At 40.8% G+C, this 16,385-nt stretch overlaps 1 protein-coding gene and 1 long non-coding RNA gene across 6 annotated transcripts in view; both read right to left on the bottom strand.

The window, feature by feature from the left end:
* Positions 1-3,155: 3,155 nt before the first annotated feature.
* On the bottom strand, positions 3,156-5,576 carry LOC128413560 (uncharacterized). Its single transcript, XR_008330371.1, has 2 exons — positions 5,103-5,576; positions 3,156-5,067 (listed from the first exon to the last, which is right to left on the bottom strand). It is a non-coding gene; the product is annotated as an uncharacterized LOC128413560 (long non-coding RNA).
* A 761-nt stretch (positions 5,577-6,337) lies between these two features.
* SCUBE1 (signal peptide, CUB domain and EGF like domain containing 1) overlaps positions 6,338-16,385 on the bottom strand; it is a 182,795-nt gene continuing 172,747 nt past the window's right edge. For all 5 annotated transcript variants that reach the window (XM_053387654.1, XM_053387655.1, XM_053387656.1 and 2 more), the window contains 6 exons: positions 14,387-14,554; positions 13,023-13,184; positions 12,047-12,244; positions 9,828-9,980; positions 8,043-8,122; positions 6,338-7,790 (listed from right to left, as the gene is read on the bottom strand). In XM_053387654.1, coding sequence (XP_053243629.1) covers positions 7,638-7,790; positions 8,043-8,122; positions 9,828-9,980; positions 12,047-12,244; positions 13,023-13,184; positions 14,387-14,554 — 914 coding nt within the window. In that variant the 3' untranslated portion in view covers positions 6,338-7,637. The remainder of the gene's footprint in view (positions 7,791-8,042; positions 8,123-9,827; positions 9,981-12,046; positions 12,245-13,022; positions 13,185-14,386; positions 14,555-16,385) is intronic.

The following is a 16,385-nucleotide window of genomic DNA, read 5'->3' as shown; positions in this document are numbered from 1 at the left end:
CGCTTCCCCGCTGTCCCGGAGATTTCCCTATGGGCTTTCGTCTTGCGAAGGAAGCCCATAGGGAAATTCGTTTTGCGAAGCGCCTCCAAAACGGAAAACCCTTTCGTCTAGCGGGTTTTCCGTCTTGCGAGGCGTTCGTCTTGCGGGGCACCACTGTATATTTTCCTGAAACAACGTCCATCCGTAACATGAACATACAAAACAGATTCCTGCCCCAAAGAACAGACAATCTGCACTGCACAATATCCTTACTTCATCCTTCAATTCCCCTCCCTACTTTTTGCGGTCGAACATAACATGGGATGCATGAGACCATTCCTTAAAATATTCATCTAGATGTCAACTAAATTCACATGCAGTGTGACTTCCGATAACAAGGTAACATGGCTTTAGATCCACGACAGAAAAACTTTTAAAACTGGGCGTTGACTATACAATATTTCAGAAGAGAATGGGTCAAAAACGTCTGACTGTAGTGGTATAGGAATGTCGGCGAGGGAAAAATTTGATGCACAATTGTTGCAGAAATTAGGGTGAAACTCCATTATATAGATTAAGAAAAAAAACTATCCTGAAAGTTCTCATTTAGAATTGTATCTACCGCCAGTATTTATGGCAATGATTTCCATGGCTGCATTAAAAGGGTGATGGCAGGTGTTAGCTTCTGAAATAACAGCTGGATTTGTTCTGAAAAACCAACAGAAGCAATAATAATCAGGATGAATGTGTAGGATGAAAGCATATTTAAAAATGACTTAAATTGTTATTTCATATAGCCTTGTATGCACAAACCCACAATTTTTAGTGTGCAGAAAAATCTGTGAGTATTGATATCAACTGTCTTCCAGCTTCCAAGTCTGGTAATCAATTAACTGTTTCCCGATAGCAGGACTTGATAATTAACAAAACAAGGAGTAGCTGACTTCACCCTTCTTTGTTTGCCTCCTCCATGAGAGCTCCAGAGGGTGGCGACACAAGAATGGGCCTTTTCTGCAGTGGCTCCCCGTCTGTGAGATGTTCTCCCCAGGAAGGCTTGCCTGGCGCCTTCGCTACATAATTTTAGGAGCCAGATGAAAACATTTCTCTATAACGTGGCCTTGGGCTCATTAACAATCTATGGTCTTTGAAATGTGTTTGTGGGAAGGGGCTTATTGGTTTGCTTCTGCTTTTGGTTTATTATGTATTTTGTGTTCTTGTTTTGTATTTTTGTGTTGTGAACTGCCCTGTTATCATTGGCTGAAGGGGGTATACAAATTTAATAAATAATCACAACAATATTTTTAAAAGATAGCAATAAGTGCAGAGTGGAAGGAAGGCGAAGCTGAAAAATTAAGCGCTACAGGTTTCTTTTTTAAAAAACGGGCACGATTCAAGCAAAAATAAATGCTTTGTCCTATTGTTTTAAATGTGAGAGCTACATATGTGCCTAATCCACAATAAACAATGGGACTTTCAAGTGCTTAGCATAGCTGCATTGTAATCCAATATTTGCAAATTTAGCAACCAACTTGTTAGGGCTTTTTATGAGGTCTCCACAAATTAATTTCTAATTGTTCTCTACAAATCAGTGAAACCATAAACACAGCAAGAGCTTGCTCTTTAAATAAGATCCAGGTATATTTTCTATTTAGATATAAGCTACGATTTTTATCTGCAAGTTGTAATTTGTAAAAATGCATTGTGTGTGTGTGCGCACACCCACCCGCTATTTCATTTATCCAATATAACTATTTCCAGGGTTGCAAGTATTTGTGATAACAACAAAGTTATATCAATCAAGAATTTTTGGGAAAATAACATAAGAGGGTGAAGGTGTGAACCAGAAACTTCTTTCTGCATCCTAACATCAGAGAGGTTCTTCTAGCTGGGTGGGGAGGGCACAGCTGTCTATGTTGTATTGTTTTTTTAAAATACACCTGCATTGTTATTATTTTACTATTTTTATTGTACACTGCCTTGAGAAGCTTGTGCAGATAGCTAACAAATGAATTATTAATTATTATTTTTACTATTATTAACAGCGGTGTGAACAGGACCATTTTTCTCCCATACCATGATTTCTGAATTATATGCCCAGGCAATGTCCTGGTTCATACACTGTTACTGGCATGGATTCTCATTCATGAGGGCAAATTTTAATCAGTGAGCCTGAGAATTATAAAAGAGTCAGATGGCTTTCCCTTGTAACGAGGAACTGCTGGTTTCTGTGGTGTATTTAATGGTAATCTCTCACATGTATATCAGTATCTCCAAAAGGCACCTGTATTAAAGCTTTATGTAATTAAATTTTATGAATTCATTATTAAAGAACAGGTGGTGAATCAATGGAACGTTTAAAAAAATCAAATCAAAACTCTGTTAAACTGTTTTGTTATGATGGACCCCTGAGCTGATAGGCTACTTCAATGTTTGGGTTTGTTGTTGTTTCCGAAAATGCAAATGGCAACAGGCTGTCTAAATTGGTAAATTTGTGATAGCATTTTTTAAAAAAATATTTATTGCACATTTCCTTTCCAAAACTATTGAGCTGTCTTTGTAACCAGAGGGATGGGATAGAGGTTAGGGAATTGTGGCACTCAAGTTTCCCCCGCAAAATGGCAGGTGGCAAGTCGGTGGAAGTGAAGCAAAGGTAGGGAGCTACGTTCATCATGTAAAAAGGAGCTACCTGTAGGTCAGGCTCTAGCAGATGAGGATGCTGAGGCTGTCTTGGAGGAGAGGCAGAGGAAGGGTGGCTCCAGGCATGCTGCCAGCTTAGGTGCACAAGGTGCTCCCATCCAGCTCACATAAGAAGTCATTTGCACCCAGCAGCCTGCTCCCTCCAGTGTGCCATGGGAATGCATGGATTGGGCCAAAGACTTGGCCATTTCATTCGCATCCGAAAAGGAAAAAAGAAAGACGCAAAAACATTGTGAGACATCAGGTCAACAGAGCTGAGGACTAAGGCTATGTATATAAAAGAAAACTGGAAGCCAACTGGAAACACATGTAAGCAACAAGGACTGCAACAATTAAACTCCAAAGGTATTTTCATAGCCCCCAAACTGACAAGTAATCTATGGTCTTCTCATTACTATTTGAAACTTAATGTTCTTATTCAGACAAGAAACAACTATTCATCTGATTCCTTTGACGTTATTCAAGACATGAGAGAAGTATACATTGAAAACAGGTAGAAGTAAAGGTTTATTTCTTTGTGTTGATTCTATATACTTTTGATGCCCTGACTACAAATGTCTTAAGTGCTGCCTTACAGCCTTTGGGCAATAATCTTTCTGTTGTTATATATTGTTCCTTGACTGTATTTGCTTCCAGGCACAAACCTGAGACACAATGACATTTGCCCATCTCTTTTCTTTTTAAGCAATCTTTCAAAAGCAATATATTACAGACTCGGGTACAATGTTGAACATAAAGGAGAAGAAATCGTATTATTCACAACAGGCTAGCAGCTATATCATATAACGGGAGAGGTAGTTTACCCAGATAACTTTTCAATATTTATGTATATCTGGGAGGCATGCACATGCTTGTCGCCTGTTTCAGACTGCCAAGTGCACGGATGAAGACTTCAGATACAGAATAAGTGTTGAAAGAAGGATTACTTGTTTGTTTCTGTTTATTTAGGAAATGTATAAGCCGCCTTCAGCAGAAGTCTCTTGGGTGGGGGGGTGTCAATCAAGAAAATAAATCTATACAACAAAAAGTTCAATAGTAAAACAAGATAAACACATGAACAGCAGCAACCAGCAATAAAAGTGGACAGAACCAGAAAATAGCAGTTAAAACAGCACGATGAAATACTCTGGCAAATGAAAAAAACCCCACAAACTTTCTCCAACACCAAAAAATAAAATGAAAAATCAGACTGGGAGCATGCAAGCATTCCAATGTGGAGATGCCATAACCAAAACAAATCCTGCCTCTGGTCATCTTTGTCATGCACCCTGAACAGAAATGCTCATCAAGCCATTCAAAACCTTTGCTGTGGGAGGCGGAGAATCAGAAATATGGAAAATTAGGCAGCAACAGGCATCAAGTGTTTAAACTATTCCACAACAACATTTGAACAAGGGAAGTAGTCTCTGGAGGTCTGCAACCTTTCCTAATCCAGCCCATAGAAGAGGGAAGTAGATTTGAACACTAAGTTAGTAGCTGTGGCTCTAAGGAGAAGAAAAGGTAAAGGTAAAGGGACCCCTGACCATTAGGTCCAGCCGTGGCCGACTCTGGGGTTGCGGCGCTCATCTCGCTTTATTGGCCGAGGGAGCCGGCGTACAGCTTCTGGGTCATGTGGCCAGCATGATTAAGCTGCTTCTGGCGAACCAGAGCAGCGCACGGAAACGCTGTTTACCTTCCCGCCGGAGTGGTACCTATTTATATACTTGCACTTTGACGTTCTTTTGAACTGCTAGGTTGGCAGGAGCAGGGACCGAGCAACGGGAGCTCACCCTGTCACGGGGATTCGAACCGCCGACCTTCTGATCAGCAAATCCTAGGCTCTGTGGTTTAACCCACAGCGCCACCTGCGTCCCTGATCGGGAAAACTCAGGACACAGACATAGATACACACAAACTGCACACCAACCAGGACAGAGGAAGGTAAACACATGAAAAACCACACTCTCAAACCTGAGGCAATATATTGAATCAAAAGAAAAGAAAATAACCCCCAAAGACAATCCTCTTAAGACAGTAAGTTGGACCCAGTCACATGGCAGGCGCACTGTGGAAGCCTCCGAGGCCATCAGAGCGGGTATGCAACACGCGGGACTCATGTGTTGGTAAAGCCAGGCCACAGCTTTCTATTGACTCCCGAGGCAAGTGCGGTTGACGTGGCACTGGGTGGGGATCTGTTAGCCCCGAAGACTTCCGATCTTAAGCCCAACGCACCATCCCAGCTTGCTTGGTTGGGGAACGCCATGGGAGCTGACCAGCAGAACTGGGTCCCGCTGACAACCTGGGATGAGAGGCAACAGGCCCTGCCAAGCTCAGGCTGAGGACAGGCCTCCACTCTGCCCATTATGTTTTGATCCTACTCAATGCCATTTCTGCACAAGTTGTGGCAAACAGCTGTGTGTAACGCCAAGCAAACACAGGCTGCCCACTGGGAGAAAGGCAAAAACCTCTCAACCAAAGGGGGCTGGTGGGAAGAGTTAAGAGTCAGTGCTGCGCTTGTGCACCAACGGAGCCAACGGAATGGTCCTGCACAGCACCAATGGCCCACTGCTTTTCCACTCCACTGTCGTGATGCAGTTGCTGGGAGACTATGGTCCTTCCCCACTGACCACAACTGTTTCAATAATCTGACAGGTGGTAGGCACAACACTGCAAGAATTGGGGGCGGGGGACAAAGTGATGCAAGAGGATTGTTTCTATCCATTAAACATTGCAATTTGGGTGATGAAAAATGAGGTTGCAAGTAGGTTTTTTCTTTGCTTTTCCGTGTTTATGATACATGTATGTGGATAAATCATTTTTTTAAAAAATGCAGTGCAGTCTGTAATATTTCTTTTGAAACACTTGTCAATACAAACATTGGTAAGAGGTGTGCTGCTGGGAGCCTGCTCTCTAAAGCGGTCATAATCTCTCTAAAGCGGTCATAATTGACTTTTGCACAGCTTCGAAAAGCTTTTACAGAGCTACGACTAAATACAATAAGCTCTGCTTATAGAGATGGGAGACATAGAGGCACACCAAAAAACGAACGTGTTTGCATAAGGGGATGTTCTGAAGTAGAGGACCTTATGCATTATATCTTGCACTGTCCGTTATATAATGATGCAAGAAAAAGATTTTTGGTACCTATAATGACAGGGTCCCCTGGCCAGAACCCCCTTGATATGATGTTATATCTCCTTGCAGACACAGATAAGTATGTGACCTGGCGGGTAGCACTTTTTGCAACTGCTGCTAGGAAAATTAGAGCAAATTATATAGCCAAGGTAGCCATTAACTGTAAAGGAGATGAATTTATTTGATCCTATCTATCTACCTCAGGCTATGCTCTATCTTTGTCACCAAACTCTGAGTATAAATTGCACACTGTATTAATTGATATTGTTTTTAACATTTGTGACCATGTGATGATTTTAGCTTATGAATTTTACTGTTTAATGTTTTTATTTGTACATTGGGGTACTTTTATAGCTTTGTTTAGAGTATGTAATGTTTTAATAATATAAATGTTTTAAGTCTTTTTTTACCAATTCACTATATTTTCTTTTAATTGTCAAATAATTCTGTGTACATTGCGGCAGCCTTTGGCTATGTGCAATAAAACTGACTGACTGACTAATCAAGTAATGCATACATAGGAAAATAGCAGGCCGGCCACTCTGAATTAAGATAAAACGGACCAAGGTTTATGAGCCAGCAATCGATGGATTCAGCATATCGGAAACAACAAAGTAACAACTTCTACCTATTTTATAGGTTCACCCCCAAACCAGCATTTTCTGCTCCGACTACATCAAAGTCTCTTATCGTACGATGTCAAGATTACTCCAAATTTGGGAAACTTACTGTGGATCAACAGCAAAGCCACAATCTGGTAACCTGGCCCCAATCCTGCAACTGAATCACTGCTGACTGTGGAAGGTGAAAGTGCCACTGGCAGAGATCCCTTTCCACAGCCTTCCTCACTGCCAGGGCTACCACCACATACAAGAAGATCTGTGGATTGTGACCCATGGTGTGTGTGGGGGGGGGAGAGACTGGGTTGCATCGAACTAAGTCAAGCTCAGACTATATCCACTGAAAGGTATGGCTTTGAGTTAGTCAGAGTCATTATTTTCAATGGGTTAATTCAGAGTATGACTTAGCTGGATACAATTCTATGATGTGAAGGGTATTTACATGACCTTCAGATAGCAATCCTAAAGTACCCTCAGACAGAAGTAGTGTACCTATTTAGATTAAGGGCAAGAAAACTGGCTATCCCCCCCCCCGAAGTCTCTTCCATCCTATTGTAAAAAACATTGGTGAAACCAAATTATCTACAATTCCATAATTGTATCTGCAGGATTAGACACTAGTAGACTTTTGAAATATTGTGACCGGGCCAACAAAATATTAGAATAGTAAACTCACCAATTTTATCCCTACCCTTCTTTGTATTTTTTGGTTTATACCTAGAACAAAGTCTCCACAACCACCAATGGGAAACAATGAAATTTAGATTTCCCCCATAAAATCTCACATATAAAGTTCAAGTGCAATTCAAAATCCAAGTATTAGTTTATACTACAGACTCCTTTATATCGTAACTCTTCTTTGCAGGTAGTTTCTTTGACCAGGTTCCTTCCTTGCTTAGAAGAAATCATTTTTCTCTTCTAGAAAAGGTGTAGAGATACGTTCTCTAGAACAAATGCTTTTCAAGAATAAACTAGTGCAGGAATAAATTTGGATCTTCAACTGGGTGCATTCTGGAATCCAAAATGATTTCTTCTTTGAAGTAAAAAAAAATCCCATTCAAAATATTGGAGATTATAAAACATTATAGTTATTCTTCAATATACAATTTAAGATAAAGACTGCCAATGAGTCTTCAAAATAGCAAAAATGTTCCTACTGTTGAAGACAATACAATATTTGACAGGAACGCAACAGAACAATTTTTTCTTTTGAAAAGCACTAGGAATCTATTTGTATGGTCGTAGAAATCTGGAAACTTTTGATCTCAGTAGCTTTATAAATGATCTTGGAAACATCTCCTTTGATTCTTGTGCTGTGTACTTGAAATAGTTTTGTGGATGTGCCAATACATCAAAAAGCGCTTTGATCAGTTTCTTGTCCTGTGGGAGACAACAGAAAGAGATAGCAAGCAGGGACAGAGAAAAAGAAAGAGAAAGCAAATATACCGTATATTTTGAATGGCGCCCTCTGCTGAGCACATTTCCATTTTGTACTTCCCTTTCAGAAATTGCTTCTGGCTTCAAGATTCTGCTTTTTAGGAGTACTGCAATCACTTATGCACAGTGTTAGAGCTAAACAATGAAAGAAAAATAGCAGCTTGGACATTGCAATTTAAAGAAAAGGTTACTAACTTTTAAAATTTCTTGATGATTTTCTGATGCATATAGACGTCCATCTCTAACAATGTCTTCAATTAACTGTTGATAATCCTCTGAAAAGCAAGCAGAAAGAACAAGTTAGCAACTTTTTACTACCAGATAACCTGACAGAAAGTCTCTAGGGTCCAGGGACTAGTGAGCAGCGCTCGGCTCAAGTTCACAGAAGGTTTTATATACCAATCAGACTATCTTATTATCCTGAACTAAACTGTGTCTCCTTATTTGGTTCAACTCAACCTAAACACGTCGGAAACGAGGCAAAGCATATTAGCTGGTGGGTAAAGGAAATAATCGGCCAACCTTTTTATATACTCACATAACTGTCCAGTTCAATGAGAACATAAGGAGGCTGGGGGAAGAGAGAAAACGTGTATGCAAGGTTGTGGGTCAACTCATAAAATCAAAGTTATAGGTCTAAATCTCCTCTTTTGTGCAAGCTTCTCTGTTTTCCTTTTTTGGGATTAAATGTGGTTAGTGTTATGTTTAAATGAAGTTTATACTGAAGCATATTTTGCAAACCAGTTCTGTCACAGTCACAAGGAAGAGGTCGAATGCTTTCACTTTCCTCATCATGTCCAAATCAGGGAAACCACGTAAAGTTGGGCTTGCTCAACAAAGCCAGGATCGAACCATTGTTTATGATCGGGCTTGTTAACAAACCATAGTTTAATCAGAATTCTCCTACTTCAAACATAATGGGGAACTCTGATTAGCTTTCTGTCTCATCTTTGTAGCTGTGCCAAAGGAGAAAGAGGAGTACATGAACCTGAAACTCAATCTCATAATAATAAACAGTGGTTTGGTGTTATATGAAAAAAAGGACCAATGAGATTTATTCAGCTCATTTATTTATTATTTGTTAATTTTATATTCTGCCTTTCCACCAAATGCTGTTCAAGGTGGCTAACTACAATTTAAGTGGCTGGGATAGTTCAGTCAGCATGAGACTCTTAATTTCAGGATTGTGGGTTTGAGCCCCATGTTGAGAACAAGATTCCTACACTGCAGGGGGTTGGACTAGATGACCCTTGTGATCCCTTCCAACACTACAATTCTATGATTCTAAAGTACAATACAATACAAAGTTTAAAAAACCAAGACAGGTAAAACATCAATAAAAAACAACAATTATTACATATTTACAAATCAGCTTATGGGCCAAAGGCATGTCTAACTAAAAATGTATTTGTGTGCTATAAAAAATAATCAGAGATGAGTCTAGTTGGGTCTTCTTTGGCAAAGAGTTCTTAACCCTGGGAGAAACTACCAGAAAGGTATTCTCAAGTTTCCACCCAATGTTTTGTGTATATATAAAAGGGGGGGGGCATGTTTCTATGTAAATTGAGCCAATGTGTTGAATTTCATTTGCTTGCTATTAGAATTTATGACTTCACTATTAAAAGGTATGGAATCATTCCAATGCAGACCTAAAACCATTGAATCTAATCAATTCATACCATAACAACTTAACCAAAGCAAAAGTAGCTGAAAGGTTTTCCATTGTTAGAAGAAGATATACTTATACCTTTATTAAATAATTATGTATATAGCAGCAGGGAAGATTATTAACTATAATAAAAACAAATGAATAAATAAAAATAAATACAATTGCTGAAAAATACTGGAACAAAGCAGAAAGGAAAAAAATGTTTGGCCAGCAAAACAGCAGAGGAAAGCCCCCCAAAATATGAGATTAATTTTTATCCTCTACTACTTTCCTGCATGTATTGCAGAGATGAGAAAGGGCAGAAGCCTCACCATCATATGTTACATAGGGGACTTGGAATCCTTTGCCACTGTTTCCTTCATTTGATTTGAACTGAATCCACAACTTTCGTGACCTGGAGGTGAAGGCTATCGGTCTTTCATAGGTCTGGCAAGTTTCATATGTAGTAATAGATGTGGGTGAAGCTGTAAAAGAAAAACAAACATATAGCAGATTTTTTGGGAAAGGGTTAAACACCAGGCATTCCAAACGGTACAATTTTCAGTAGAGGGACACGTGAATCTGCCTTGTACCGTTTGAGACCTTTGGGTCTTTCCACCAGTACAATTAGCTCCAACTGGTAGCAGCTCTGAGGTTTCTCCCAGCTCTCCTCCTTGAGATCATTTTGGCTGGATGTGTTGGAGACTGAACCTTGGACTTTCTTCATATGACAGGTTCACTGTCACTGAGCTAAGACCCCTCCCCAATTAGAGATTAGCTCTCTAACCCACAGCCTGCCACCCTGAAGCTGATAAAGGTTGTAGAACTGATGGCAGGCCAAAGGCACTGGTACACGTAAGACCAAATGACACCAATCATGAATATGCTCAACCCCATACAGAACAGTCTCCTGTTGCAGTAGATGGTCAGGCCCCAAGCACGTCCCCCCTGCCCCCAATGTGCATGCCATGCTCAACTGACAAACAGACAATTTTACATGCACCTCTTGGGGGATCCATTTGGAGCTGGGGTTGGGCAATGGCAATGCTATGCTTAGTGCATGGCTGAATGCTATGAATTAGCAGGGAAATTTGTAACCGATAGTTCAATCTGAAAAGTTCTCATGGAGGTAATGTGGCAAGAAACTGTTCCAGGGAACACTCCGTTGAAATAGAAATCAGGAGCAGCTGCCATTTTAAAATATAACTGTGTAAGAGTATGTTGTTTAAATAACATTCTCGACTGCATACTCCAATTTCCTGTCTGCAGAATTTACTGAGTTTAAATAGCAAATATGAGCGCCAGCTCTCCATCTAGTCAGTGCAACCAAGTTGCAAGTAGCCACCATGTAGCACTGAAATAGGTTCAGTTCACTTCTGGCTTAGTTATGAATGTACATTCTCACTACAGTCGTACCTCGGAAGTCGAACGGAATCCATTCCAGAAGTCCGTTCGACTTCCAAAATGTTCAGAAACCAAAGCGCAGCTTCTGATTGGCTGTAGTGTTTTAATGCCTTTTCTAGGACAGCAGAAATCTCCTGAGAAATCTCTATGTGGGACAAGAAGCTACAGTTAGAACTGGATATGGAACAACTGATTGGTTCAAAATTGGAAAAGGAGTACGACAAGGCTGTATTTTGTCTCCCTGCTTATTTAACTTATATGCAGAATTCATATGCGAAAGGCTGGGCTGGATGAATCCCTAGCCGGAATTAAGATTGCCGGAAGAAATATCAACAACCTCAGATATGCAGATGACACAACCTTGATGGCAGAAAGTGAGGAGGAATTAAAGAACCTTTTAATGAGGGTGAAAGAGGAGAGCGCAAAATATGGTCTGAAGCTCAACATCAAAAAAACGAAGATCATGGCCACTGGTCCCATCACCTCCTGGCAAATAGAAGGGGAAGAAATGGAGGCAGTGAGAGATTTTACTTTCTTGGGCTCCATGATCACTGCAGATGGTGACAGCAGTCACGAAATTAAAAGACGCCTGCTTCTTGGGAGAAGGGCAATGACAGGCCTAGACAGCATCTTGAGAAGTAGAGACGTCACCTTGCCAACAAAGGTCCGTATAGTTAAAGCTATGGTTTTCCCAGTAGTGATGTATGGAAGTGAGAGCTGGACCATAAAGAAGGCTGATCGCCGAAGAATTGATGCTTTTGAATTATGGTGCTGGAGGAGACTCTTGAGTGTCCCATGGACTGCAAGAAGATCAAACCTCTCCATTCTGAAGGAAATCAGCCCTGAGTGCTCACTGGAAGGACAGATTGTGAAGCTGAGGCTCCAGTACTTTGGCCACCTCATGAGAAGAGAAGACTCCCTGGAGAAGACCCTGATGTTGGGAAAGATGGAGGGCACAAGGAGAAGGGGGCGACAGAGGACGAGATGGTTGGATAGTGTTTTCGAGGTTACCAGCATGAGTTTGACCAAACTGCGGGAGGCAGTAGAGGACAGAGGTGCCTGGCGTTCTCTGGTCCATGGGGTCACGAAGAGTCGGACACGACTAAACGACTAAACAACAACAACAAAGGACAGCAGAACAACTTACCACTTTTCCTCATTACTAAAACATCACCACACTCGTCTTCAATAGGAAGAAATATCTCAGGGACCACTATGAGAATCCGCCTCTTTGGGGGTGGGCTTATATTCCAAATACATTCAACATTTGCTGGGTAATCTCCAGGGTAGTTGGGAGACTCAATGTAGCCAGTGTAGTCTCCGAGTTCTCCACCACACTGTCGATCTACAGGGGAAGGAATGGTAAGAAACTGAGCTACGGACTCTGTGAGCTGCCTAATTAATTTTTCAATGCCCTGTTTCTGAAATGGGAATTTTTATGACATAAGCTTGTTCTGAGAATGAAAAGGAAGAAGATCGTAACCCATTTTGCATATCAAGAAGTGCCTCATAAATGGTTATAAACAACAACAACAATTACAGCAACTTATCTGAGTGACTTCGTGATCTGGATCTCAAAAGTACAAATCTGCCTATGCTATCATCTGAAAGCCTTTATCTTTCTGTGTCCAGATATATAGACAGGTAATCCACACGTATGCACAAAGAGGACTGCAATGTTTCAGTTTTAAACACTCCAGGCTTCAGACTAGGGGTCCACAAGTGCCATCCATCAGGCTAAATTGGGTCCTTCAGACTGCCATCAAGGGCAGCAAGAGGGAGTTGTGGGGCGAAGCCGCCTTGAGATGTGCCAGCAGTCTACTCTGAAGGGGCTGGAGACCATTCCTCAGTGCCTTCCAATAAAGCTAATTTCTGACCAGATATGTAGATTGGTTGAAACTAGTGATCTGTTTAAATTCTGTGTTTTGCCCCTATCATGTAGGGGCAGCTCCAAAAAAGCAGACTTTCAGGTTTCCTAAATTATGTGTGATTAGTTTGTCACCAGACTGTAAAAAAAATAAATCAAAATCAAAATCTTCCAGACAGACAGACTATGACTATATGACAGGCTTAAGCACTGGCAGTTTATAGACTTCAGCTGTTCACAAGGAAATATGACTTACTTTTGCAGTGTGTAACATTAGTAGAGCCATCAAAATCAGTGCTAGTATTCCCAGGGCAGGTGATGCAGTAGTTCTGACCAAATTCAGGCTGATAAGTTCCAACAGGACATCTGATACATCTGTGGGTTGTAGAGTTGTAGTAGTGGCCAGGAGAACAATGAACTGTGTAGTATAAAGGCATGTTATATTTTTTCAATATATTACAGGTGAAGACACAAAGAATGGATGATGCACTAGACATGTTAGGGTACGACTACATGCTGCATATAAGGCGCAGAGGGGTCTTGTCAAAAACAGCAGAACCATCTGAGCAGAACCCCTGCCTGCCATGCAGCACCTTAAGTCACAGCATCATTTGCAAGAAGAGTTTCCTGGTTAGCTGCTGGCAGTGAGCGCAGGGAGGAACAAACCAAAATGACACCTGGACACAAGGCAAGTGGTACTGCAGGTGCCGTTTTGACAAACTCCTTGCATTTCTTATGAATCCATCGGAACTAAAAGTTTTAATCTTCTTACTTCTGTTGACCCATTTTTTTGGATGCTGCTTTTATAGAGTTGCTGTGGAGGAGTTAAGATAAGGGCAACCTGATAATAGTATTGCTTAGGGAAGTAAACTAGCTCAGGAGGGAAGATACTGCCTCAAAGATATAATAACTTGTAAGCAAGCACTGAACAATGCCTGTTTACTATCCAGCACACTGAGTTTTAATATCCAGTCTGCTAATTTATTGTTGTAAATAAGTTTCCTTCAACTTGAAAATAAAATCTTGTCTTATGCCTAGAGGTTAACCTGGCTCTTACAGAGAAAACAGAGATTTTACCAGGAATGATTGGTGGCTGCGGAAGGTAAGCGATAAAGGCAGCAGTTTCATTCACCGCAAAAGGTTACACAGAGGATTTTTAAAAATAATAAATATTATAGATAGATGATAGATAGATAGATAGATGATAGATGATTGATAGATGATAGATAGATAGATAGATAGATAGATAGATAGATAGATAGATGATAGATAGATAGATAGATAGATAGATAGATAGATAGATAGATGATAGATATAGTGACAGGAGTAATATTTTATATGTACTTTAATATGTTAGATTTTGAGAGGGATTAGTTGGAGGGAAATAAATTAAAAATGGTAGTGTGAAAGAAAAATGCTAGGTGGCATTAGGGCAAAACCCTCAAATAGCATCTGTTTGTGTATACAATGGGAAAGAGGGTCTGAAAAGCATTTTGACCAAATCCTGGACATGAATGGAAGATAAAGGCTGGGGGAATGGCTATATTTAGGATGAAAAGTTCAAGAGGGACAGACTCAGCTCCCAGAAACCCAGCTGCCTATGTCAGCTTTAAAACATACCTTTTGTTTCACAGTCCTGAAATGACATTGCGCCTTCGTATTTTGTCACCAGTCCCCCGCCACACGGAAAACAGAGGGTCCTTCCTGGTTCAGACTGATATGTGCCCAGGGGACATAGTCTACAAGGTTTAAAGCCATCAGAAGAAAAATATCCAGGAGAACACTGCCCTAGAAATTGAGAAGTTCTACTGTGTTATTACCTCTCTACGGAAATGCAAAAATATTTTTTTATCAGAAACATTTAGAAACGAAAGTTTTGCCTGCTCTTTCTTTGGTGTAAACTGGAAGTGGTCCTTTAGGATTACGGGACTAGTCGAAGCTCTCAGATGAGAGATCAGCAGCGCCAGTCACTCTCTGCTTACTTAAATCTATTAAGTGAGCAGTGCAGAGTCTGTGAATGTGTGGACTCTGCAGCTATTGAAACAGGAATGATCTAAAAAAAGTTAAGCTCTTTTCAGCCTGACTGTGCACATATCCTTTAAAGCAGGGCTGAGGAACGTTTGGCCCTCCAGATGTTGTGGGACTCTAGTTCCATCAGCCTTGGCCAGCACAGCCAGTGGTCAAAGATGATGGAAGCTGTTCTCCAACAGCACCTGGAAAGTCAAAGATTCCCCAAACATGCTCAAAAGTGAGTCCCATTGATTCCAGTGGGACTCATTCCTAGGTAAATGTGCATATATATAATTGCAGCTGAGGGAGCCATTGATTTCATTACGACAGTTTTGCACATGCTTAATTGTTTCTCACCATGGGAGCCAACTCCTAGCTGCCAAGGTCCTTTTGCCCCCCTATAAAATATTTGAGGGGGCCAGGACTCCCCAAAGTTGATGGGCATTGCCATTCAAATGGAGTGTGTTTCTTGTGATCGATTATGCGGGGCAGGGCTTATCCCCCCCCAATATTTTATTCAAGTTGGCACTCCTGTTTCTCACTTACATTAATAGAATTTAAACATGCCCAATATGGGTTTATTTTAATTATATTTATATGTCACTTCACACATTCAGAAGTGTCCTAAAGCAATTTATAATTTAAAAAATACAAAATACATTAACAAAATCAATAAAACACTACAAATATGAAATAGTAAAAGTGTTCATCCAAAGAAATAGTAATCTAAAACCAGTAGCTACCAAAAGCTCAATCAGCAATGGTGCCCAGATTCCAGGAGAATAAAAACTTATTCACCTAGTGCCGGAAAGATGACAAAACTGGTACCAGGCAGGCTTCCCTGAGGAGAGCACTGCACAATCAGGAGGCCAGCACGGAAAAGGCCTGTTCACGCGTTGCCACCCTCCAAACATCTATTGGAGATGCAAATGAACTGTTCTCATGAATGGGAATTTAGGATACAAAGTCCAAGGTGCAGAATGAATAGGACAAAAAAGTCCAACCTTAGTGGGTCCTCTCAACATTTTATATATGTATAACAATAGATGCTGCCACTAAAATAGGTCTGTAGTAACTCCCTCAATAAAAAAAATGCCTCATAAACAGAGAGACAGGAAGACCCACCTTCTTGGCCCAGTTCATATCAGGTCAGACTGAAAGTGGGCTTACAATTAATCTTTTCCAGATTAATGACAAAATATCCTGATTCCCAAGCTTTTTTGTGCACACAACATTGTAATTGCTCCCCATGCTTAGAGGGAAGTGGCAGTTTCACAGGCCTTTTGATGTCATCATATTCTTGATTATGAGAGAAGTTTCTGGGAAGTCCCAGACTTTTCCCACACCGATTCTGAATATCAGGTTATTTTCTACATGGAAAGAGTTTGTTTGTATGGAGTAGCCTAAAGTGATGCAGCTCAGACACAGCTTTGCTACACCACTGAAATGAGAACTAGGTTGGCAAGGCTACCCGAGAACACATCCCAGAATCTTCTGACCTGCTACTGTCTACCTGAAGCAGACAAGCTGAAATGGAACGCTAACAATGGGATGCACCACAGATTTCCTTCTCTCCCTGTTCTCAGCCTTGATACCCAACTCCTGCACG

This window comes from Podarcis raffonei, chromosome 5, assembly GCF_027172205.1.
Source record: "Podarcis raffonei isolate rPodRaf1 chromosome 5, rPodRaf1.pri, whole genome shotgun sequence".
Classification (NCBI taxonomy): domain Eukaryota; kingdom Metazoa; phylum Chordata; class Lepidosauria; order Squamata; family Lacertidae; genus Podarcis; species Podarcis raffonei.
Note: the sequence above shows the minus strand (reverse complement) of the source record. Positions and strands in the feature narration are given on the sequence as shown.